Below are 25,702 nucleotides of genomic sequence, written 5' to 3' on the forward strand. Positions count from 1 at the left end.
ATTCTAGTGGATTTTGATTGTGTTTTTATAAATAAAGACTGCCTGAAGATCTGAGAGTAAAACAGTCCCACTGGTTAGCCTTACAGACCAGATTATGATAACACACACTTTTAATCTCAGTAGCCATAATGGTGCACACCTTTAATCCCAATAGCCATACTAGTTGCCATAGAAACTGGGTGGTGCATGCCTTTAATCCCAGCCCTAGAGAAGATTATAAAATGGGAGGAAACAGCTCTCAGTCACATAGTCTCCTACTGAAATTCCAGGAGGTAGGAGATCACCATTTCAGACTGAGGTCGAGGTAAGAGCCAATGGCTGGCTGTTTTGCGTTTCGGATCTTCAGGTAGTCTTTATTTATTAAAATCCACTATACCAACCTAGCAGCAAAATGAACCTTCTTTTCAACTTCACAAGGAGTGTTCACCAAACATGATGTCCTGGCTCTCAGAAGAGCCCTTGGCAACTTTTAAAAGAGTTGAAGTCGCACTAAGTAAGTTATCTGATCATTGTGGAGTTAATCTGGAAATCAGTGTCAAAGAAGTAAGAGTTCCAAATACTCCTGAATTATCCACCGGTCACTGAAAAAAACAATCTCAAGGGCAATGAGAAGTTCATTTGAACTAAACACAAGTAAAAATGCAAAGTATCAGAATCTGTGAGATCTAGTCAAGTGTGATAGCTTGCATCTGTAATCTCAGTACTTGGGAAATTGAGGCAGGAGAATTGTTTTGAGTTTGAGGCAAGTCCTGACTACAAAATGAACCTGTCTAAGAATATGCAAAAATAAAGAAAAGAAAGAAGAATTTGTAGCAGGGCAGTGAGAACAGTTTACAACACCAAGTGTACATTTCAGACAAAGATTTCAGAGCAAAACTAACCCAAGGTAGGCAGAAGAAAGGAAATCATAAAACAAGAGTGGAAGTCACTCACATTGAGTTCTAGAAACAGGGGAAATGCATATTTGCTTGGAAAGAGCCACAAAACTGATATGCCTTAGCAAGACAAAGATGAGACAGAAGATCAGAATTATAAACATAAGAAATTGGAACAGTTCACTGTGAATCCAACAGTTATTACAGAGGTAGCTGCAAAATCCTCTCCAGCTGTTATACAGCTGGCATGAAGTCCACTCATCCAGTTCAGTGAGACAAAGGAGAGGGAGGAAAAGTCCACATCTGAAAAGAAGAAATCAGCTGTCCTCCTTGCAGAGAACACAGCTGTTGAGACTCTGAAGGAGTCCAACAACGAAATAAATTCTGCAAAGTCAGCACACAGAAACAGTCAAAGGTCTGCATGCTAGCTGTGTATGATTGAAAGCCTAACTAATCAGAACCATTTACAATAGCCCTAGAAGCAACAAAATGCTTAGGCATAAACTTAGCATTCACAGGGTTCTGTTTCTGGAAACCACGGAAGTCCACAACAGTGAGTCAAAGACAACCACACTGTGTTCATGGATGAGAAGACAACAAACTGAACATACAGATCTATGCCCAATAAATCTGTGGTCTAGTGTGTTCCCAGTTGAAAACTCCTCAGAGCTATTAGCTGCTGGATTAGTGTGTTCTGGAATTTACATGGCCATGGGTAGCTGGAGTAGCCACAACAACAGTGCAGCTGGAGGAGGCACACAGTTTGAAGATACACTGTTAACCACAGCAATAAGACAGTGGAGTGTGGACCAGAGGTGAGACAAACGGTAGTGGGGCAGAGCAGTGACCAGAAGGAAAATCAAAAGCACAGTCGTTGATTTCTCATGAAGGTGGCCAGTGAAACTGAGTGGAGAGAGCATAGTTTTGTTTCCCAACGGTGGCTCTGAAATGCAACTTTGCATAGAGGAAAGGAAAAGTACCTCAACTTTAAACCTCATGCAGAATGCATGATACAGAAATGGGGAAATACAAAGCTTTTAGAGGGTAGGAGAACATCTCTGTGACCTAGCATTAGGCCACTGGACATTACGTCGAAGGAGCTGCCCACTGATGAAAATGACTCAGCACATTGAATTTTATGATGATTCAGAAATTTTGCTCTAAGAAACTGAGGAGAAAGAACAAACACAAACTATGCGGAAACATCTGGGAAGCACCTGTTGCACAAGAATTAGGATCCAGGATATGCAGAGAATTCTTAGTGCAGCAGCATGCAAGTAGCAGTTTGATTGACAAGAATGGGGAAGGACTAGTTGCCCCAGTGACAGTATGTTAGTAAGCCACTAAGAATATACTCAGCATTGGGGTGTTAAAGAAACATAATGAAACCCACATTGGCTATTGCAGAACTTCACTAGGTGCTGGGGAGCACACATCATACTGGTGAGGTACAGGTGACATAATACATGTGATAACGTTGAAACATTCTCATGAAATGATGTACAGACATGCTGTGACCCTAACACACACACCACCACCCCCGCCGAGAACATATATAACAGTGTGGTCAATAATTGTCCCCAATTGGAATGAATCACAGGCCCTCAGCAGAAGCTTGGAGCATGCTGTGCCTTTGAATCCAGGGCACCTAGGTGGTGTGACATCCCCACAGTATGGCCAGATAACAGAGGCTTGTGAGATGTCCCAAGGAGATGCCTGAGGGGGCACCAAGGGTAGCACCAGCTTCTCTTGGCAGAACACAGAATAACTGTGACTTTGCACATGATTGAGACCCAGGAACTCTATACACCCAGTATCTCCCCATCCCTGATGCTGATGATCTCAGAACTGGCAATCATATGAGGACTGGCAACCCCATGCACAGGCTAAAGAGTATTGGGGTGGGCCTCCAGGAGTCAGGTCACTTTACTACAAGCATCTGGTATTTCCCCTGGGGAAAGTGTGACTTCTTATTCTAGGAATAGGACATCACCAAGAATATAGGCACTCAGGCGGCCACCTAGACAAATACCTGTGCCCAATTAATTTTATATATGTATAATATGTATAATAAATACAGACTTATTTAAAAGAAGTAAAATCTGCAGAGCTAAGCAAAGTGAAGGTGTCACATGGGGCTCCCTGCACTCTTGGCTCTGTATATGAGGCAATTGCTTTGCTCAGATGCTGTTCTGAGCGTTCTTTGTGTCCCGTTGGAACAGTTGTATAGAACTTGCCCACCCAACTGCCACTGCCTTTGTATTTGTGCTGTATGAGTGGGAGCCTACACTGGGGTGGGCATTTGGCAGGGTTGTCACCCTGACCAAAGTCTCTGTCTCTACAGACAATACTACTGGTATGATGAGCGGGGGAAGAAGGTCAAGTGCACCGCCCCGCAGTATGTTGACTTTGTCATGAGCTCTGTGCAGAAGTTGGTAACTGATGAAGATGTGTTCCCCACAAAATATGGTATGTCTCTTGCAGCTTGTACCCAAATCCTTATTCAAAGCCAGCAGGTTCTTCAGCATTGAGGTAGAATCTTTGAGGTATGATTGCAAATGGGGTCTAGAAAGGCTACAGCTTTGTAACTCTGGTTCCTGCTCAACAAAGGGGGCTGGGCTAATAAGGGAGGGAGGTTCCCATGCAGGGTTCAGCCCAGTTAGGGTCAAATACCCACCTACACTCTGGGGACCCAATACTTGGCCCCCTTTGGCCCCTGCTACCATCTCTGCACAATGAGGCCATCACAGTCCATCTTTCTGGGGTTGGTATTTCCAGACCTGTCAAAGGTCCTAATGAGGGCTCAAACTCACCCTAATGAGCAGCAAAAAGCCAGGACTGATCTATAGGTATCCTTGTGTACTTGGTATTGCTCCTCTAGCTGGTCTACAGATAGCCCTGGGGTGTCTACTGAAGGAAGCATATGAAACCTGAGGGTTCACCACATATTCTTTGCTGTGCCGGTGACCAGCATGGCTTAACCAGTGCCTATTACTCTGGGCACATGCCACTCTGGGGGACAGGTTGCTGGGAACGCTGTGGAAGAATAGCAGCAGGTGTGAGCACTTCAGGCCCATCCAGGAAAGCCTAGTTGTAGGAGCCTGGCCTCATTGCAGGTCTATGACATGTGGCTTCCCCCTAGGTAGAGAATTCCCCAGCTCCTTCGAGTCCTTGGTAAAGAAGATCTGCAAGTATCTGTTTCACGTGTTGGGCCACATCTACTGGGCCCATTTCAAGGAGACCCTGGCCCTTGAGCTGCACGGACATTTGAACACACTGTACGTGCACTTCATCCTTTTCGCCAGAGAGTTCAACCTGCTCGACCCCAAAGAAACCGCAGTCATGGACGACCTCACTGAGGTGCTATGCAGCAGCCCAGGTAGCGGTGGTGCCACTGGGGATGGGGCCAGCAGTGGAGCTTCCGGAGCACAGAACCACGTAAAGGAGAGATGAGCCTCCAGGGCCAGATGGATGCACATGTGCAAAGAGACAACTGTGTGTCTGTGTGTGCGCACACATTCCCCGGGCGTGCTGGTGGCAAGGTCTGAGGGCCCCAGGCTGCGCAGAGTGTGGGCTTCATGGATGCCGCTGGAGTCAAGGCGTGTTTCCTGACTTCCCTGTTGGATGGATGAGTGCTGTTTGTAGTGAAGAGCCTTTGGAGTCATTCATTCATTCAACAAACATTTATTGGACTGATGTTTTGATTTTTCTTCTGTGGGGCTTTCCTTTCTTGGGTCTTCCATGTGGCTCTTGCCCTCCCCTCCCCTCTCTCAGGGGGGCTCTGCGGCTTTGAAAGTAGCACCTTGTGAGGTGTCTCCCCCTTACGGGGTTTGCTTTGCAGACCTGGAGTTCTGCTGTGCTTTGGGGATGGGCTTTTACAGAGGCCCACCCTGCAGCTTCCCTCCCTAGCCCTTGCCTGGATCTTGGCTCGGAGCCCCTGGGGTAGAGAGGCCTGGGGTGACCCTTGAGGGCCCACACCTGCTGCTTGCTCCTGTCACCCCTTCTTGCTGCCTCCTCAGTGCCCATGGAGGTCCCATTTGTGCATAGGGGCCAGGGTAGCACCAGGACCTGGCTGAGGCCCTGTGTGGAGACAGGGCTGTCAGTAAAAGGCAGAATCTGCTTTAGTTCATCTGTTCGGTCATAATAAAAGAATTCTCTCAGGTCAGAGCCTGTGTCCTCTCAGTCTGCTCTTTCAAATTGCTTTTCTGAGTCTTCCCTGAGGCTTCTGGGAAGGGCGGGAAGGGTTCAGGTACCTTGACCTTATCCTTACTGGTTGTACCTCCTTGAGTGAGGATGGAGGCCTTCAGACATGTTTAGATTTGGCTCAGGCTCAACATCGGGGGTCCAGAAAGGGGCAGCTTGCTGCCTAGGTGGGGACTGGGCCTAAGCTCAAGCCTGGAGCTGGCCTTGGGCCCAAGTGGGCTGAAAGGGGCCAGGGAGGCGGGGGTGGGGGGTGGGGACAGGCATGGTTACAGCTTGTTCTTCACAGACAACAAGCTCGAGTCTTTGGATTCTAGCAGCCTGTTTGCTGTGTTTGCCAACAACTCCTAGGATGCTCTGCCCCAACAGGTTTCCTTTAAATTGTGGGCCTTCCAGGGTTTTAGGGTTCACCTGGCCTTCTGGCTCTTCACTTACTGCACCATCAGCAGCCCCCTGGGAGGCTGAACTTGAGGCTGGAAGCTCTTCTGTTAACTATGGGGGTTTAGCGCCTGTAAACACCTTGACCAACCTCATCTGTCTGCTGACATTCTCAATAGCTATCTGCCACTGTCTAATGATGGCCAGAAAATTCCAGGGTACATGGAGTCTTCAGTCTACTCCCTCTCCATAGGCACCTTCTGAGCTTGAGGTAGGAAGATGGCATGTTTTAGGCCAGCCTAGGGCTATACAAGGAGTGCCTGATTTAAAATAAAAACCCTCCCTGAACCAACTTAAAGCCTTCAAGCCATTAGTCTTAGTTCCTGGGAACAGAATCCACCAGACTATCTGAGCCTCTGCCCACCACATCTCCTGTCTTAGCAGAGACCCCTTGAGTGGAAACCACAGGGTGCCATGAAACTGTATGTCTAGGACTACTATAAGGAGCCTGTGCGGGGCCTCAGCTTGCTGGAAGTACCAGGGGGAATCCTGGGGCAAGGGAGTATAGGAGCAAAGTGGAGCTTGGCTCATTAAGACTTCCCTCTCCTCAGCTCCCAGGGAACAAAGCTACCATAGCTCTGGCTACCCATTGTGGGGGAGGGTGCCCAGTGCAGATAGAGCCCATGGCTGGCTGCTAGGACGATGGGTTTCTAGCTGGAGCTGCTGTGTGGAATCTGAGACAGAGTGAAGTAGAGTGGTATACCTCCATATCTCCAGGTGGTGGTGGTGGTGGTGGGGTTTGATCTGACAGGAAAGAATGGCAGGACCTCCAAGCACGTGGTGTTGCCACACAGCCTTTGGAAGGCTATCCCTGAAGGCATGGACATCTAAATGAGGGCTGCCGGACTCTGTGCTGGGGCCCAGCTTTAATACTCTATGGCACACAGGGCAGTTCTGTGTGCTATCCACCATATGTAGATGGCTCCTTGCTGCCTTCTTGTCCCTGCCGTGGGTTCTCACCTGTACAGGGGGAGTTGATCCATGAGGCAGTCCTTGGATTTAGTCTTTGGTGAAGTTGAGTTCAGACAGAGGCTGACTGCTGATAGAAAAGCATGTGTGGTGGATGTTGGGACAGAGGCAGGCAGATCTCTGTGAGTTCGAGGCCAGCCTGATCTATAAGAGCTAGTTCCAGGACAGGCTCCAAAGCTACAGAGAAATCTTGTCTCAAAAAAAAAAAAAAAAGAAGAAGAAGAAGAAAAAAGAAAAAGGAAGGCATGTGTGATGTGTGGAATGCCCAGAGGTCCCTAAATGGTAGCAGAAGTATGGTTGTGAGTGAGGGTTGGGAAATGAAGGAAAGGGTCCAGCCAAGAAAACCTACTCCATCCCTGAGAATGCTCAGCGTTGCTGTGACTAGTTGGTGAATGGAAATAGCAATGTGAGCAGCACTGCAGGTGAGGGCTCAGTAGAAAGACCCTGCCGCTGGGAAGAAAGAAGTGTAGTAGGGAACAGGATCTGGAAGCTGGCAACTGGAGCATCTCGCAGAAGTTTCCAAACAGCATGAAAGGCAAAGCCTGGTCTTGCCAGTGTGTATTCTGAGGGGAAGAAGACAGAAGAGCTATGGCCCAGCAGGGAGCTACCACGTAAGGCCATGTGAATGACAGATGGCACTCAAGTTTCACTGTCAGGACAATGTGCTCCAGAGATAGGAGCCAGAATGAAGCTGGGCAGTTCTTTGGACCTCAGCAGCTACTAACACCTTTGGTCAGCCTCCTGGCCAAAAGCTGAAAGTAGAGCAAAGATTCTTTGTGAAGGGCTTGCTGGCCTGTAGGATTTCAAGGCCTCACTATCTCCCCCAGGAACTGTGTCATTCTGCCCTTAGGCTGGAACTGAGCAACTCGCCAAGGTAGAGAGAGGTTGGGTTTTGAGCATTTCTTTCTGAGGGTGCCAGGTTGTGCTTCACCCCTGGGGTCTGAAGCACCCATCACTTACTGCTGGGTCAATCAAGTTATGTCCTAAGATGGGGGCTGGCCTCTAGAGGCCTTTTATTTACTTTTTGGTAGTCCTCTCCTCCTTTTAATTTCTTCAGAAGAGTGTGCAGACCAGTAACTTTAATACTCAGTGTAAACTGCATGAGGCTGTGTCTGGTGTACAGTCTCTTCCTTTTTTTATTTTTTAATTTTTATGAACAGTGGGCTGAGCTTGTTTTGCCTTATATACAGTTAGGAGTAAGATTGTGGAAGGTTCCTTTATGAGCCCTGAGGGTGCAATAGTGTGCAGATGGGAAGCTGCTGGGTCTGTGAAGTAAGCTGGCCTACTTAATGCCCACCAAAGCTGACTATAGCGTACATATCCAATGGACCAGCTGGAGGAAGATTGGCTGGGAATCGGTGGGTTGCTGTTCTTAGCAAAGCAGATGCAGAAAGAGAAGACACGGGAAGACATCTTAGCCCCCAGACCTAGATAATCAGGCATCTCTGGATCAGGTCCTTCCTAAACCAACATTTCAAGCTAAAGTTAACTGAAAAGCTCAAACAGGAGCTTGGTCCCTTGTCCTCGCCTAGTACCTTCAAGGTACCCGACTCCTTAGAAAGCACAGAAACCTCCAGAATTAAGCAGAGAGTGACCCTAGATTTACTGTGTTGCTTTTTTATCCTGCATTTTGAGCTTGATTCTACAGAGTTGCCTCCCTTAGGTCACAATGAAACTAGGCAAAAATGGCTTAGATGTCTCTGGTAAGATTATGTGTTAACTGGGTCTCGTGCCAGGGAAGGACCTCATTTGGGTCTACTCCACCCCCAGAAGATACACAGTAGTGTCAGAGAGTCTCAAAAACGTAAAAGTAAGCTGGCATCGACTAGGCAGAGGCCAGGGATGCTGTGAACTCCTACAGTGCCAGGTCCATTAGCCCTCCCCGCAACTGTCAATGTGCTGTATAGTAGAGCTCTGCCACCAGGCAGTGAGGCACAGGTGTGCCAGATGCACAGCTTCATGGTCTGGGCACTTTGCTCTGACTTTTGAGGATTGTCCAGCCTCGGGCTCTTGGCATTCAAGACATGGAACTAGACCTGTCCTCCATATACTAGCAGCAGAGGGGTGGTGATGAGGCTGGGGCATCCCTTGCTGGCTACGGGAACACAGGAGAGACTCTGTGGAGAAAGTCCAAGGGCTGGATGTCCTCAGGCACATCTGGGTGACGCTGAAACTGTCATGAGGAGGACAGCTCTCCTGTCACCTCTGCTATCTTCCTAGCAGATAGCCTCGCCAGCCTGTCTCTAGACTGCTCTTTCCTTAGCTCTGGTTTTCACTGGAAGCCCATCTCTGGTGGAAGAGCCCAGGGAAACACCCCAGCCTGTTTAACAGACCCCCTTCCAGAGGTGGACCTCTTCCCTGAGCACAGCCCAGACAGATACAAGTTGGGTACAAGAGCCACTTTCAAACATCCTGTGCCCTTTCCCATACCCGCCCAGCCCGGATGGAGACCTTGCATCATGTGTCTTTACGGAAGGAATTTATTGTTCCAGAACTGAAATTGCTCACAGTTATTTGACAGGGGTTACACCAGATGGGGCTTGTCCATTTCTGTGATGTCTGCGAGTCCGCATGTGTCCAAAGTACAAAAGAGGAAGGCTAACAAGAGGTATTGCTTTCAGTATCCTGACTCCATGGATAAGCCCCTTCCCACTTGTACTGCGTGGCTTTGCTGTTGTTACAGGTGTTTGATTTTGCCCTATGTATGGGAATCCCAGCCTATGGTGGTTGAATGTAATAGAAGCATTAAAATCTGTACATGAGGGGAAGAGCAAAGGCATGCATGAAACCTGCCCCCCGGCCCCTCCTGCTGCTACGCCGGGCACCTTGGGCCAGCTGGGAGGGACTGGCTCAGCCAGACAGAACGGAACACAGACAAAAGCTGGGGATGAGGAAAGTGAGGTGGGCTTCAGTGGGCAGCAGGCAGTGGTGTGGGCCCCTTGCCTTTGCCACCTCCAGGAGGAACCCACTGCAGAGCACACTGCTAACTCCATTTCTGACTTTGATTTTTTTTTAACTTTTTAATTTTAATTTTAAAAAAGCCCGAGGTACCCCTGCCATCCTGTATGTGAGTAGGGTGCCAGCTCAGGGTCTTCTACCCCTTCTCGCTCAGACACCAAACCAAGATCACTCTCAGCCTGGTGCAGCAGAGAAGTACTGGGCAGTGCCTCTGGGAAGCAGGCACAGCTGGCCAGTGCAAGCTGATATCCTGTATCCTGAGCCCTCGTGTGGGACTGGAGCTGCTGCTAAGTAGTAATAAAACAACCCGGGACAGAGCTAACCACATTGTTCTTTAAATATATATATATTATATATATATGTATATGTGTATAGAAATAGCCAAGAGCACGGAGCCGAAACACAAACTCTAGCTCTGCCCCAGCGGCCCCACCCCACACCCTTTTTCCAAAAACAACCAAGAAAAGAAAGTTTATAAAAATATCTTGCAGGAATTCTTTTAAAGTTTACAGTAGCTTGCCAGTGCTGCATTCACTGGCCGGCTCCCCACCGTTCCCAGCCCCAACAGCTCTGTCCTTAGAGGGAACCTGGGCTCTGGACCCACCCTGTCCAAGTCAGACAGACAGAACAGACAGACAGATGGCAGGAGGGTACTGCTGCTGCTCCCCCTTCCCTGAACAGAGAACAGAGACATAAAGAAACAATAAATTAAAACAGCAAATAAATAATACTGGTCTCAGCCCGGCCCCCACAGCTTGGCCAGCCCAGGCAGCTCTGGAGCACCCAGGTCTCTTATTTCCACTTCAGCCCGAGAGAACCTTCACAACCGGAGCTCTGCAGCCTGACAAGGTGGAGCAATGGATGCAGATGAGAAGAGGTGGCCCTGGTGAGGCCAAAGTGTGGAAAAGGTGAGGTGAGTGGCCCAGGAGGCCTCCAAATGTGGCGTGGAGGACAATCCATTCCCACTGCTTCTCCCACCATGGTCCCCTACCCTGGAAGAATGGTGGACAGGTTGTCCCTGTCAAGGGTCTGGTCACTGGGAGTCCAGGGTGACTGGGCTAGAAGAAGAGTCCCCCTGGGAGTCAGGCCCTCCTCCCTTGGGCCATGCAGAGCTGCCCGGGAATGGGCAGAGGTGGACAGTGGGCTGGCCTCTCTGCCCAGCAGCAGCAGCAGCAGCAGCAGGAGGAGGAGGGGAGGTGGTCCGCAGCAGCTGCCTTCGCTCAGCCAGTGTCCACACGCAGCACAGAGGATGGCCTCGTGGAGGTGACATGTTAACTTTTCGGGATAATTCCTGGTATCAGAGCGGAAACAAGCGATGCTGTCAGAGACAGGCAGAGACAGACCGCAAGAGAGAAAAGAGAGTAAGCCCAGCAGCCCAGCCTGTGGGCCGTGCCTGGCCACTCTCCTTTCCTCCCAGGCTTGAGACAAGTTCTGGGCAGGCAGGTGGGGCCTGGTCCACACAGGGTGGCAGAAGGCCACAGTCAGTGCTGTGCTGTGCTGTGCTGTGCTGTGCTGTGCTGTGCTGGGGAGGGACTAGTGTCTAAGGCTGCTCACGGTGGGCGGCGGGCGGCCCCATCTTGGCCATGTCCTTGCCCATCGGGTACTCGGTGTCCCCTCCAGGGCCAGCGGCCGCGGAGTCACCCAGGGGGCCGTGGGCACTCCGCTTGGCGGGTGTGCTGGGGGCCTGGGCCGCCTGCCCGTTCTTCTCGTCTGAAAAAAGTTGTTTAATTACGTCAAAGAAGTTACTCAATGGGGTGCCTGGGTACACAGAACAGAAGACAAAAAGAGAGAAAAGAAAAGAAAAAAGGGGGAAGGGGAGAGAGGGAGGGAAGGAGAGAAAGAACAAACAAATGAACGAAGGGGCCTTGACAAGAGAAAGAAAAACCCGATGAGATGAAGTCAGATGGAATGGCAGAGCAAGGATAGGCGGGTAGCAAGCAGGGTGGGCAGGCGGCCAGTGGGGTCCCTATAGTGCCAGGAGCAATGCAGTGGGAGTGGCTGCTGTGGAACAGACCCTGGGACCCTCCGTACCTTCAAAGTAGATGGGTCCTGGGGGCTGCTTCTGAGAACTGGGGCCCAGGACTGGCAGTGAGATTCCTCCCTCACCCAGTGTAGCCCTGAGTCTTCCTTCCCAAGTGTTAGGGCCACGTAAGCTGGCCAACCCCAGGTGTAAAAGGAGCAATGGAAAGACCAGGGCTGAGTCAGACCCTGGGGTTGGCTGCTGCTCTGTGGATAATGATTGCTCTCAGAAAGGGCGGCCAGAGCCAGTGAGCAGCAGCATACAGGGAGAGCCTGGCCCTGGCTAGCACAGACAGTTTAGCAGCAGACAGACAGGATGAGTGGTCAGCGCGCAGGCAGGGAGCTGGGGACAGGCAGCCACAGCTGAGTTTCTGGTCCTGGAGGGCAGAAGTAATGGGTGACCCTCCACCCTCCTGAGCCTGTGCTCACTACCCAGCTGTGCCAATTGGATACCTCAGTTCCATTCCCTCGCCTGACATCAATCTGAGTCCAGTGCTGCATAACCCTCCTCTTCTGACAGGCATGGTCTATGGACAGGTGTCCATCTTGCCCTCCAGGGCAGTGCTACATATAGGCAGTGCTTTAATATATAAGATCCTTGTTGGCCTCAAGCACAAGGACCTTTTCCTGCTCTGAGCATTGAAGTCCCTCCTCAGCCTGGCCTGATTGTAGAAATGGGGAGCAGGAAGTGGTAAAGACCACTCTGGGTAGCAGATGGGGCCCAGGGGTGGTGGGTGGTCCACTGCCTGTGCATACACAGGGGACCCAGTACAGTCCAGGGACAGTGGAACAGCACTAATCAGGGTAGGCTGTGGGGGCACGCAGTGGAGGTGGCAGGTTGGGGGCCAAGTGAGCGTGAGGGGTTCTTACCACATTTGGAAAGCCGCCCCGTCATCACCTCCATACAGTTAGTGTTGTCTGGAGCACAGAATGGAAAGAGGGAGGGAGAGAGTAAACAGGCTGCCCACCTGCAGCCAGCCACCGTGGGAGGGGGCAGGGCCCTGAGAGGGCTGGAGCCAGGAGTAGACAGTTCAGAGGGATTGGGGCTCATAGAGGAGCAGGGCTATGCGTAGACGGCCCTAGAATACTGGCTAGCAGGAAGAGAGGAGCTGAACCTGCAGAGACAGGGTGAGGGATCAGGCAGGCCCAGGGAAGTATAGAGTTCGGAAGGGGCAAAACTGAGAGCTAGGATCTAGGTCAGAGCAGGCCTGTGACTACAGCTGGGTGGGAGCCAGGCAGATAGTGGAATGTCACCTTCAATAGCTAAAGTCAGAAGACTGGGTGTGGTGTTTTCCCCTTAAGGGCCTTTCTCCCCTGGGCTAGATAAACCTCTTGCTCTAGCAAGGTTTAACAGACCACCTACACAGTGCCTGCCCCTCACCACCCACTGGCATCAGACCTGGAGAGGGTGTCCCTGAGGCCTACTCATTAGAGGTTCCCAGCCTCCTCTCCCTGAGTAGGGTCCATGTCTGCATCCTCCTGGATCCTGGAGGTCTATTTCTGTCCACCTCCAACAGTGTCTTTGGAGCCAAGCTCATTGGACTAGGGCCCAGGACACAGGACCCCAATGGGAAGGTATTGGGGGACAGGCTGCGATCCAAGAGTAGGTGGTGCCCAACAGTCCCTAGGGTGGGCTCCAGCAGTGACAGAACTGGTGAGTGGGTCCTGTACATGATGCTGGTGGGGTATGACAGAACATCTTATAGGACAAGGCATGGAGAGCTGTCCAGTACTCAGGAGTTCAGCATAGTTGCATGTCTGAGTAGTCACTACGAGCAGAACCCCAGCAGCATGCTAGCCCCTCGTTTCCTTGCCTTGAACAGTGCTGGCCTGCCTCTGCCTCTGCCACTGCCTGACATTCCTTGTCCTCAATTTCCCATTACTGTTGCTATTCCCAAGCATGTTTTTCCTCTTTCCAAGATGAAAGCTTAAAGCCCCAGGAAGACAAGATTGACTGGAGTACAAGTGCCTACAAGAGCATCTGACCCTGCCTGCTCGAGAAGAGAAGAGAGCTGAGCCCAGGGCTGCTGGGGGCTCCAGCCCCACCTGCCAGGAGATAAGGCCCATGTTGGGAGCACATCTATAGGCGATGGAATGAGGATGGGATGAGATGAGGAACAGGTAAAAAGGACCTACACACACACGCACACACACACATGCATACATACATACACACACACGCACACATGCACACAAAGAAGTGACTAATAGGTAGGTGTGCACGCACATGCACACACACACACAGAGAAGTGACTCTAACAGACACACACACACACACACACACACACACACACACACACACACACACGAGGTGACTCTAAAAGGCCCCAGCTGTGGAAATAGTAAGCTGGGAATAGGGCTCGGAGAAGCTGGCCCTGAGCCACATCCCGTCTCTTCTAGACTTCTCAAGAGTGTCTAAGTATCCCCATGCCATACACCATCAGCTTGCCCCTTTGCTAAGAGATAGCCCAGACTATATCCTAGCTATTATTCTGACACACAGGTCCCATGTGTATGCCTGTGCATAGGGCCAGACACACCGGTACTACCTCCTCCCATAGACACCAGCAACCCAGATACCTTTCCTAGCACCCTGCTGGGATCAGACCTCCATCCTGCTTAAGGCAGAGCTCTGGTGGTCAGTGGCATGGGGGTGGCAAATCCCAACCACTGTAGAAGTGCTACAGGGGGAGTCCCGAGGATCAAGGCCTTGGGCCTCAGTCCCAGAGCCTGCTCAGGCTGCCCTCATGTCCAGCTGCCTGGGTGCTGAGCCTGCAGGCCTGTCCGGAGCCTGGCCAGGTGAGTGGCCACGGGGCGTCCCTCTTAGGGCAAGCCTGGCTCCTGCAGGAGGCCCTGCCCGCAGCCCCTCCCCTCCCCGGCAGCAGGCCGGACACCTTACCTGCCAGCGTCAGAGGCTACTCTCGTAGCTGGTGGCCACCTTCTGGCCCTTAAGCCCAGCACCCCAGCTTAGTCCTGGCGCTGGCGGGGGTGGTTCTACGGTGGACAAGAGGCGCCTTTCAGTGTGATGCAGCCCACCATGCCCGGGGAGGGGCCCTGCTCCCTGAGGGGTGCAGCACTGCTCAGGGCAGGGAGGTGGGCATCCGTCAGAGTAGGAGGCCATGTCAGTCCTCATACCTCCCATCCAAGCAGCACTAGCCACAGATGCTATGCCAAGCCCCCACCTCACCTGACAGGTGCTGGGCTGATGGCTGGTCATGGGTGCTCAGCAGCTGGGCCTGGATGGTCTCCACCACCCTCTTGAAGCGGCGACTGGGGCCTGGGGGAAGAGTGACAATCAGGGCACTGGAAGGACCAGTGGGGGTGAAACACAACTACCAAGTCGGCTGGCTTACCTGAGAGCAAAGTGAATGTGACTGAGTAGATGCCATTCTCCTTCTGGGCCTCTCCACCTTCAGTGTAAGTGATATCCACCTGGAACTTGACCGGCTTCTGGAATACTGCTGGGCCCCCTGTTGCTTTGTATTCAGCCCGGAAGCTCGTCTGGGAGATGACGCTGTGGCTGAGGCTGGGTATCTGTGGTGTGCACAAGCTGGACATGAGCACAGCTTACCAGCAGGCCCCACTAGCCTACTCCTGGACTTATGGGGAGGAGACCTCGGAAGAGCCAGCACTACGTGGGCACCAGACACAAACCCAGCCTTCCAAGCCATCTCCAGTTTTGATACAGAAGACTAACAGAAAGAAACTTACTTCAGAGCCCTCACTCAGCCAGGGTGTACACTAACCACTACCCTGGGTTTCCCATAGAGAAGCCTACACTGGAAGGGGCTAGATGGCCTTACAACCCTGAGTCAGGAGCATCACAGTAGTGAGCAGGAAAGCTAGGAGCCTTCTGCAGATGTGGGAGGCTGTGTGTGAGTTCACAGCACTGAGGGCTGATCACATGGACTGGACAGAAGCAAGAGCAAAACTAGAAAACAGGGTCACCACAGTATACAGGACTAACCTCTGTGGGGAAGTACATGGGGGTCCCAGTCTGGCCTGGTGATCTAAGGGTCTTGTGAAGGGATGTAATGGATGGAGGTGAGGAGGAGTCAGGCTCAGATCAAAGGGTAGGCGTGCTAAAGAGACACAGCAGGCCAAGAGTCTGGCCAACCTCAAGTGTAACCACTCTACTGGGAGTGGCTTTCCCTGGCTTGAGGCTTCTGGCAGATATTCTCAGCTGTCCTCAGGGTACCAAGGAAAATTTTCAACTGTAGCCACAGATTGGTAGCCTAAAAGACTCCAGGGCAGAATGTCTAATGAGGCAAGGGCACCTTGGAGCAGGACCTATCTTGGAACAAGGCAGGCACTTTCTGATGGATGACCATAGGAAAGATGACATCCCTGAGCAAAAGTCAGTGCACTGAGTCCTGGGTGGGAGGTCCAAGCGAAGGAAAGTCCTAGAGAGGCCTAGCCCAGCGTAAGGCATCCCCAATTCTGAGGTTACTCTGGGAGTTCATATCCTGGCTGGAAAGTCTCATCTCCAGTGTTTGGGTTCCTTTCTGCTTCTCAGAACCTAGAGATGCCCATGTTCTCTGAGAACCCCAGCCTCTTCAGGAAGTTTGGGGGCCACTGGAGGTCACAGACTTCAAATAAAAAAGTAGTATGAGAAACAGACTCTGGGCTTCAAGATGTTAACTGGGTGCTATCAGAGTCCACACAGATACCTCAGGGGTCACAGCATCTTTCAGATACACATGGCCACCTGTGTTTCACCCTCAGTCTCAGGGAAGTTTCACCTGAAGACCAACACACCCTAGCCATAGGCAGCTCTCCACTCCCAGAACTGCTGTGCAGTTCCCAGCAGGCTGAAGGCCTAGGCAGACAGTGGTGGTCCTGGCAGAAGCACATAAAGACAGGTGGGTGCCCAGAGCTAGTGTGAAAGAGAGGTCCTGTGTTCTGCCTGGAAGCTGGGCCCATGGGTAAGTGCGGCTGGCTCTGCCATAACCTTACCGACAGGAAGGCATGGACGATGTCAGCCTTGATGGAGCTCAGGGGCTTGTCCTTGATCACCACAAAGATCTGTTCCTCCTTCTCCAGGTTAATGAAGTTCCCGAACCATGATTTCTTGGCCAGCCTAGGCAGAGAAGGGGCTCCAATGATATGAGTGTGATGCCTGGTCTGCTCCTGTAACCCCTATAGGGGCTAGGGCAATAGAACCCTCATTGCAGAGCAGTACTGAAGCTCCTAGCAGCCCAGACCAGCTCTGTAGCCCCAACGCTAATAACCATACCACTCCTCCTAACTCCACAGTCCAACACTAAAGGCAAGCCCCAACTCTAAACTTAACCCACAAACAAAACCTAACCAAATACCTTTCACCATAACAGTAAACCAAAATCCTTAACCATAACCAAACTTCCCTAACTATAACCCCCAATTTTTCCCCAGCATCCATAACCTAGACCTATATCCCAGCCTGAACCCCATGTTACTAACCCAGACCCCATGTTTTTTAACATGGACCCCTTGTCCCAACCTTTACCCTACAACTCTAACCCCAATCCTATGTCCTTCACCAGAAATCCACCCCAACACCAAACCACATGTCCTTGATTCTTACAGAGATGTCTGAGTGACACTTGCTAGACATTCCACTGGGTAGAGCAGGGGACAGGGGAATGTCTAGATCTCACCCTCTATTTGGGTCCCTAAATTTTGGAGCAGCCTGCTTTCCAACTTCCTGGCAGAAATTTCCTGGTTTGTTGCAAGCTGGTGCATGGTGCATGGTACAGAGTCTGGTAGGGTTCTCTGGGGTCAGGTAAAGATTATGTGGCTCCACACCTCAGCGTGTAGAATAAGATCCATGGCAGACCCTTAGGGCCAGTTAGGGAAGGGCCTGCCCATAGCTCCTACAGTCACAGCCTCATCTAGGTCTGGCACCCATCGCCTACCCAAATACAGGACTTGTTTTCCTCCCACGGTAGCTTGGCCTAATGCTAGGCTACCATTCCACTGCTGTCCAGTTGGCCTTGGCTGTCTGGTCAGGATACAGCAGTACCACCCCAGCCCCACTGAGACACTCCTCACTGCATACACTGTCTCATAAGTTGTGAATATTTTAGTCTGAAGTAGAATCCTTTAGCTCCAGGGGCTGGGAATATCAGTCCAAGGGGACAGAAGCCAGATATCAAGCTTCCCAGTCTCACCTGCAAGGTCCCACCAACTAATTATTGCATCGAAGCTCTTGCCGCTGTGCTGACAGGCTTCTCACCAACAGCTGCAGAGACTGCAGCCCACCCCACCACCATGGGCAACTGGAAGATTCTTTCCTAGCCCTAGAGACCACCACAGCCTATTGACACTCGGCTTGCAGCCTTGAGACCAGAAAGCAGAATATCCGGTCAAGTCATCACTAGATGCCTGTTCAAGAGATCCTAGAGGAGGCTGAGCTGTAAGCTGTCTCATGGCAACTCCGAGTCAACACAGCCAGGGAGACTTCCAGCTGCCTGATACAGCTGCAGTGGGGGCACAGTCAGCACCCCCAGTCAGATGTATCCCTGTACCAGTGACTCAGAGAGCCTAGAAACGGGGAATGGCCAGAGAAGCACTTTTGTTCAAGGACAGGGTTAGCATGTGGCCAGCATGAACAGGAATATCTGTGCTGGGCAGCACCGAGCCTCTGTTAACTTGGGCTGGGGATAGGTTTTCCTGGCAGTGTGACTTCCCCCTTCTTGTTCATTTCTGGAATGGTTCTTTTGCCTTTGTGGCAGAAACAGACCCCCCAGCCCCTCTGTGCTTCTGCTGTCAGTTCTATGCAGTTCTGTGTGTATGTGTCCCTCATGTGGACCCTTGTCCCACCTATACCCAAGGCCCACGCCTGGGCCTAGAGACCAGCAATGCTTGGGAAATTTCAGAGCAGCCAAGTGGTTCTAGAGTGGAGTTTCTGGTGGAAATCACAGATGCAAGCAGTAATACTTGGCTGATGTGGCACTAGAGGCATGGCAATGTCTAAAAAAAAGCCAGAGGATCAGAGGGGATTGCATGGTGCAGGGTGACACCGCCCATAATAGAGATCTGGTGTCCATATTGCTGGGCCCAGATGCTAGCCTGGGCACACAGAGTTCTGGGTGTGGGTCATAAAGGTGCATGAGAGAATGACCTACATCAGTAGGCAAAAACCATTCAGCTTGGTGGGACCCAGCTAGGCAGCTGAAGGGAAAGAGAAAGGCTTTGGAGGAGAGAGTTCTATAGATTGCTGTAGCTCCCATGGCTTCCAGCCAGCTGACCTGACATGGACAACCAAGGGAGTCAGTTCCTGAGATACCTTTCCTCTCCTCTCCTGGTTATAGTTCTGTGGAGGCTTATGACCAGTGAGGGACTGGCTGGTGACAGAAAATGAGGGTGCTAAGCCCTTCTGAACCACCATGCAGGGTTTGGGGATGGGGGGGGGCGGGTAGGGAAGCTTCCAAAGGGTCTTGATCAAGGAGGTGGTGGAAGACCAAGGCTTTTTCATTGGCCTTAAGCTACTGTCACAGATTTTCTACTTTTCTTTTAAAAAAAAAGTATTTATAAGCAGATCTCCAAGACCTTTCTTTGATCAGAGCAACTAAAAGGCCTAACCTAGGCAAAAATGGTCCTGTGCTCCCAGAGCCTCAGGGCAGTTATGGTTATAGAGCCTCTGACCTCCACCTGGACAAAAAGCCTGCGCAGCAATTACCTCTGCAGACACTGCTCCCAGTGGGTTAGCACAGAGCAAGCAACCTCCCTTGGGTCCTCACTGAGTGCTGGCAACACAACTGAGGTTTTTCCTCTTCTCTGGCCACTCTGAGAGGTTGTATAGCTACAACGATCTACACCATGCTCCCCACATCTCAGTCATGTGACATTTTCACACTTTCACACCAATAGCTACCAAGAAAGTGACTACTGAGAGGCCACTGTTAAAGAAACAAAGAAGCCACACTATACAAGCGTTTCATGTGTGTAGGGTGGCAACACTGGACCCACCCATATTCCCTTTCTTCCAGCTGAAGGCCAGAGGTACTCTGCCTGTCCCAGGCCTCCGCCAACTCCCCATCCCCGCAAGCATCACAGGTCGACCCCATTTCTCTTTGTGTCCAAACCATCCCTATGATTCCTTAGAGTCCTAGGAAGTCCAGGGCACAGTCACTCGCCCCTAGCCAACTTCAGATTCTTCTGATTAGAGTTAGGACATGTCCTGCCACTGGCATTCCGCATGTGGGCAGGGCCTAAAGGTCATAAAAATTCATGGGCTAAGGCAGGCCCAAGGGGTTCAGGCTAGAGACCAAAAGCCCTCAGGTGGTTACCCACTGCCCAGCGGGAAAGATCCTAGGTCCCTCTCACACCAGCCTCAAGCAAAGTCACTTACTCTGGAGAGGACTCTGGGGTCAGGTTGGACATCTCCTCTGGCGTGGGAACTGTGTACAGGAAAGGACAAGGGCAAGGTTGGTGAGAGCTGCAGATTGTACCCATTTTGCCCCTGGCCCAGTGCGCTGTCCATGCTCTGGTGCTGAACCCCCGTTGTGCCTCTCCAGGCCCCAGCTGAGCAGAGAACTGGCCAGGCCAGGCCTGTAGACTTCCTGACTGCCCAACAGGCCTCGCTGAACATAGCTGCTGCTCAGAAAATAGAATGGGGCCTGGGACAAGTGAGGGCACAGGACAGACTTGGAGACTTGTGGAGAGGCCCACAGACCTGCCAGCTGCAGGCACACTCCATCTTAGCTGTGCACGACCTCCTACGCAGATCCTACCACCTAACCAGCCCCCTATCTGTGCTAACCTTGCAGTTTCCGGCGGTGGAAGCGAGGTGAGCCCAGGAAGCTATTCTTGATGGAGTTGAGCCGTGTCCGCCAGGGCACCCCTCCAACACTAGGACTGGATGGTGGTGTGGGGTTTGGTGTGCCAGCTGGGCTCTCCTTTGGCGTGTGGACAGGCGTCCCTTTGGGGGTAGGAAGGGGACTACCCCTTGGTGAGGGGTGAGGGGTCACCTGTATGGTGGGGACAGATTTGGTGTTTGATTCAGTCCCAGATGGCAGGAGCCGAGCAGGGGCCGGCAGGGTGGGGGGCCCAGGGGACAGGGCCAGTGGAGAGCCAAGGCTGGCTCCAGGAGGCTGGGTCTGGGTGCAGGCCGGGAGCGGATTGGACTTGGTGCCCTGCAGTGGCTTGTCAGTCAGCTTGGCCTTGCACGGCAAGGTCTGAGTCTTGGGGTTGGGCCACAGGGCGGCTTGTGGAGAGAGGATGTGTCCAGGCCGAGAGGTGCTCCGACAAGCTTCGGGCTCCGAGGAGGTGGCCGGGGGACAGGCCACATAGGGAAGCTCAGGGGGCAGAGGGGGCAGGACGAATTTCCTAACAGGCTACAGTGGCGCAGAGTAGGGGCAAGAGGGATGCCGCGAAGTGGAGCCCATGCTCCCACCCCATCCACATGCACACACAGCAGCCAGGACCAGCAAAATCATTCAAGCAGGACCCCAAGCAGGACCAGAGGGAGGGGGCAGGCAAGGGGAGGGTTTGCCACAAAAGAAAACAAGTGACACACAAGAAAACGGACAACACAAAACAAAAGAACATGCAGTTAGCCAGAGCCCAGCACCAGAACAGCAGCCAGGAGGGTGCCCGCGAAGGATGCCTGTGTGCAGGGCAGGGAGGGGGCTTCTTCCCAGTCTGTGGAGGCCCTGTTCCCCACCCCGGGTACTTTGGCTGGGGTTCCTTTTATTTCCTGAGGCTAGCCCTGTAACCTGAGACTTAGGTGGGTTAGTCACTCACCCGAGGACTGCTGAGAGGACTCGTAGAAAGGCCTGAGGAGGCACCGCTGATGGAGCGAGACCTGGGGGGCAAAGCAGAAAGCTGATTCAGCAGAAGGCTCGGCGTTCCTGTCCCCTAGGTGGCCTTTTCAGGAGGCACAGCTGTGTCTGGGATCGTTATGCTGACCTTGGTAGTCACCACCAGTATGCAGCCAAGGTTCCTGAGGTTCCTCTCCACTCTGACGAGCCACCCACCAGTGACCCCAGATCAGGCATAGGAAAAGGTACTAAGGGGCTCTCAATGAAAGTCCACAGACACTGTGTGGACAGAGGTGCAAGGACCGCAATGGAGGATTCCCATGAACTAGATACAACCCCATGCATTCCGTGATCCTGGCACCCAAGTCCAGCCTCTCCAAGGCTGTACTGTACACCGTCCAGTATGTGGCTTGCTACCTGGGCACTTGCCCAGTCCTTTTACATACACAGCTACCCACAAGAGAAGCCCAGGGCCATCCCACAGCCTTCATCTCAACCCACTATTACCCCACTGGGTTGAAGACCTAGCCTGCAAATAGCTAGGGGCAGCTGCTAGCCCAGTGTGTTCACTGCAACACGGGTGAACTGCTGCCCTTCAGGTCGGAGACCAGGACTTCCTTCCAGCTCACCATGAAAGGACACAAGAGCACTGGTTAGCCCTTGGCAGTGGGACCTGCCATCTTTGGAGGGAAAAGTGAGGATGGGGTGCAGCCACAGGAGAAAAGAGGACAGAAGAGCCCTAGACCAGCCTGCACTGCTCTGGCCTGCCCACAAGCCAAACCATACACAATGGACCTCTGGTTCCCACCTGGACAACTCCAATCTCTATTAGTTTCTTGCCAGCTCCTAGAGCACTTGTGACAAGTGCCCTGTGTCCATGACCTCCAAGTCTCTCCACCCACTGCTAAAGGAGCCCAAGAAACAATGGAGACCTATGGTCAGGGCAGCATGCCTGGGTCGAAGTGGTACCAGGCTCCTCACTGGGACAAAGGTCCAGGTGTACAGCTAGGAGCCAGGCTCTGAGAAGATGGAGATGGCCATACCAGGAGATGGGAGAGGGGATACAGCCACGAGCAGTGAGGCCTAGGCTTTGATCCCACTACGGCAGATAGGAGCACATTGCTGGGCACAAGGGAAGAAGGGAAGCTGAGGCATAAGCATGGGAGCCATATCAACCTCTCCTCGGTTCAGCAATGTTGGAGTTGAGCTGCAGTTTGTTCAAAGTAGGAAAAATGACTCCAGCCTTGAGGACAGCCAAGTGGGCAAGAGGCAAGCAGGAAGGGGCACAGGCAGGTACAGGGATAGTGTGCTACTCAACAGGATGTGGCCCAGCCAATCAGCAACATGAGTGGGCAGTAGATGTTACTGGCCTGCGGTCACCTGTCAGGGGCATGGGACACTTGGCCACTTAATCTAAACTGGGCAGTCCTTGGGGGAACAACATCCAAGGCCACCTGGACAAGAGTGACAGAGGTGGCAGGCCTATAACCAAAAAGCAGACAGATCTGTTCAGGGTGCAGGGTTGTGCCCCTGTCCCGGCCCTATGCAAACCTGGAGTATGTGGCCCTCTGCCTTGGGCTGGCCATGGGCCTTGCCCCAGTAATCCCACCCCTCCTTGCCTCCTCATAGCTGGCCAGGTTTTTCCCCTGACCTGCTGGATGATTCCATTCCCAGAAAGGAGAGGTGGAAGTATCTGTCAGTAAGTCCTGCCTCCAGGCCCGCCTCTGTCTGCCTGGCTCAGGCAGGAGTCCTGCATCTGGGGCTGGGAGGACGGGATGGATGGGCAGGGTGTATACCTGTCTTCTTTGCTGAATTGGGGATGGGCTTCAGCGATATCCAGGCTTTTACTGAACACTGCTTTACTATAGCAGGAACAAAGCGAGAAAACAGAGTTACTGCCCTGGCCACACGCACGCAGGTCAGCTGCTGGGCCATGTGCTGCCTGGCCACACCGAGCAAGCCCTCCAAGCATGGCCCGCCAACCCCAGGCCACTATATGGAGATGAAGAGAGAGGAAGGGGACAGGAGCCACAGCACAGCCTGCCCTGGGTGACCTTTTGGGTAGGGAGGCAGTCAAGCTTAGAAATATCTACTACACTCACCACCAGCCACAGGATCCCTTGTCCCAACCAGTGGTCCCATCAGAGCCCAGTGCCAAATGGCAAAACCAGAGTAGAAGCAGGCCAGATGTGCCAGGACAAAGGGCCTTCCAGATTCCCTTGGAGATAGCCACCACCCCACTAATGGGCCCACCCTGTAGCACCTAGGGTGCTGTTAGGCCTAGAAGGTGTATTAGAAGCCAGGGAAGCTCACTCAGGCTTTGGATGCTAGAATGGCTGAACGCTGGCCCACAGCTACCCTTTGGGATTCAAGGGAGGCCAGGGAGAGGCAACCATCTCTTGAGTAGATGGTGTGCACTAGAGCTACTGGGAGAGTCCTGATGAGGTGAAACATATCCACAAGAGGCAGAATCCCAGAGAAGGGCTAGGTAAGAGCATGGCCAAGAGGGACCCTTGTTGTCCCGCCTTGTTGCCAGAAGCCGAGTGACTGTGTGGCATGGCTGGCTGGAAAGTTGGAAGAAGTTTCTCAAGGAGTGAAACTTTGAGGCTGGAGCATGAGTCAGCCCAGATCCATGGGGAGGACCTAGTAGGGCAGAAATACCAGCACACGAAAGTCAAGGCAGAGGACACTCTATTTTGATGACTACCTAGCCGCCTCATGGCTCCCAGTTCCTGACAAATTCAGGGGCAGACCTGGCCTGCTTCAGCACGCAAGCTCCCAGCAGGAAGAATGAGCAGTGGGTACTATGTGCAGAGCCCAAGGCTGACCTCTGCTGGCAAGGCCTGTGGGATCTCCCAGCTCCTGGTCTATTCACTGATGACCAAAACCCCACTCAGTCAGGGCAGCTTTGCAGGCTCTAAGTGTCCTTCTACCCATCTCTCTCCTGAATTACACATCTTGCCCACAACACTGCTACTGGCCCCCAGGGGAGGACAAGCCTGATAGGAAGGGGGCTCTGAACAAAGCTGTAACACACCACAGCCCAGCTCAATACAGATCAGAGGCAGCCAAGCACCAGGGAGAGACAAGCCTGCAGATCAAGGGGCTCTGAACATAGCTGTACCATATCACAGCCCAGCTCAAACAAGAACAGACCAGCCAGGTACAGCCCAGCTCAGCCTAGTCCAGTCCACCCCAGCTCAGTTCAGCCCAGTTCAATTTATTCCAGTCCAGTTCAGTAATGCCAACTCAACCCAGAAGACTCCCCAGCTTAGTACAGGCCAGACCAGCTCAGTACAGGCCAACTCAGTACAGATCAGTTCATTCCAGTCTAGCCCAGCCCAGATCAGATCAGCTAGTCCAGTTTAGTCTAGGGCAGCCCAGCTCAAACCAGACCAGACCAGTTCCATCTATCCCAGCTTAGCTTAGTCCAGGCCAGCAGAGCTCAGTCGAGTCCACCCCAGCTCAGCCCAGTCCATTTCACAATAGTCCAGCCCAACCCGGTCCAGTTCAGCTGAGTCCAGTATAGCCCAACCCAGCTCAGTTGAGAACAGTTCAGCTCAGCCTAACCCAATTCAGTCCAGTTCAGTCCAGTCCAGCTTAGTCAGATCAGTCCAGTGCAGCCCAGTTCAGCCCATGCAGCCAGCCAGCATGCTTAGCACAGTGAACTCCAGCCCAATCTAGTGGCCTCAGTCCAGATCCCAGGGACAGTGGACAGAGACAAGCAAGGCCAGACTAAGGGTAGTAGGCTAAGAACCTGATGCTACCCTGGCCAGGGAGGCTTGGGCCTCAGGCAGGCACATACCTCTGGCCGTGCTGGGCCATTTCAATGGCTCTCCGTGCAGGCACCGGGGAGCCACCATCTGTGACACTGAGCACTTCCATGGACTTGCGCTCGGGTCGTCGCTTGCCATGCCGGTTCAGCATCGGGGAGTCCACACGCTTCCGGGGAGGGTCTGTGTGCAGACTGAGGTCAGGCTGTGCCAAAAGCCAGGAGTAGGGGCACAGGGTGGGCTGGAAGCTTTGTACCTATCTCATTCCTGGGAGGCAGGTCCTCATCCTCATGGCTGGGATACCGTTCTTTTCGGTCCAGGAGGAGGAAATAGATCATCTTTTCCTGATTCTCCCTGCAGCAGGTGAGAGGTGCCAAGAAGGTGGGCATATGGTGACATGCAATACCTGACAATGGCCCTGTAGGAACTCTGACTGTGGTCACCTGCCGGGGACAGTCCACAGGGATGCTCTCTAGAGAAGCTAGAACTTGGAGCATGAAGTCCAGTGACTAAACCAGCCCCACCCCCATTCCAACATACTCCTCAGACAGCAGGTCCTGCAGCAGCTTGTTGCGGTCTCGGAAGCATCCCAGCGAATGCATGCTATCCAACACATCGGGGTCAATGTCTTCCAGGCTGGGCAGTGAGCGGATCTGAACCTTGCGTGGGATAGGCTGTTCTGGCTCTGGCTCATTCTTGCCACCTCTGTGGACGACAGGGAACC

At 52.6% G+C, this 25,702-nt stretch overlaps 2 protein-coding genes across 22 annotated transcripts in view; one reads left to right on the plus strand and one right to left on the minus strand.

Moving 5' to 3' along the window:
• Positions 1-5,042, plus strand: part of Mob2 (MOB kinase activator 2) — a 57,450-nt gene extending 52,408 nt beyond the window's left edge. For 3 of the 4 annotated variants that reach the window (XM_048458003.3, XM_048458005.3, XM_048458002.3), the window contains exons 4-5: positions 3,220-3,344; positions 4,018-5,042. In XM_048458003.3, coding sequence (XP_048313960.1) covers positions 3,220-3,344; positions 4,018-4,328 — 436 coding nt within the window. In that variant the 3' untranslated portion in view covers positions 4,329-5,042. The remainder of the gene's footprint in view (positions 1-3,219; positions 3,345-4,017) is intronic. The other variant, XM_048458004.3, reaches the window with a different exon arrangement.
• A 3,902-nt stretch (positions 5,043-8,944) lies between these two features.
• Brsk2 (BR serine/threonine kinase 2) overlaps positions 8,945-25,702 on the minus strand; it is a 52,876-nt gene continuing 36,118 nt past the window's right edge. For 2 of the 18 annotated variants that reach the window (XM_085693359.2, XM_085693369.2), the window contains 12 exons: positions 25,519-25,683; positions 25,235-25,332; positions 25,011-25,161; positions 23,002-23,067; positions 21,189-21,249; positions 20,206-20,413; positions 19,795-19,843; positions 16,416-16,539; positions 14,813-14,993; positions 14,647-14,736; positions 12,330-12,377; positions 10,598-11,198 (listed from right to left, as the gene is read on the minus strand). In XM_085693359.2, the coding sequence (XP_085549485.1) occupies positions 10,981-11,198; positions 12,330-12,377; positions 14,647-14,736; positions 14,813-14,993; positions 16,416-16,539; positions 19,795-19,843; positions 20,206-20,413; positions 21,189-21,249; positions 23,002-23,067; positions 25,011-25,161; positions 25,235-25,332; positions 25,519-25,683 (1,459 nt within the window). In that variant the 3' untranslated portion in view covers positions 10,598-10,980. Of the gene's footprint in view, positions 11,199-11,471; positions 11,594-11,658; positions 11,837-12,329; positions 12,378-14,358; positions 14,454-14,646; positions 14,737-14,812; positions 14,994-16,415; positions 16,540-19,794; positions 19,844-20,205; positions 20,414-21,188; positions 21,250-23,001; positions 23,068-25,010; positions 25,162-25,234; positions 25,333-25,518; positions 25,684-25,702 lie in introns of those variants that run through there. The other 16 variants (XM_085693375.2, XR_015003142.2, XR_015003143.2 and 13 more) reach the window with 16 other exon arrangements.

The sequence above is a fragment of the Myodes glareolus genome, chromosome 7 (genome assembly GCF_982192425.1).
Source record: "Myodes glareolus chromosome 7, mMyoGla1.1, whole genome shotgun sequence".
NCBI classification, from domain to species: Eukaryota; Metazoa; Chordata; class Mammalia; order Rodentia; family Cricetidae; genus Myodes; species Myodes glareolus.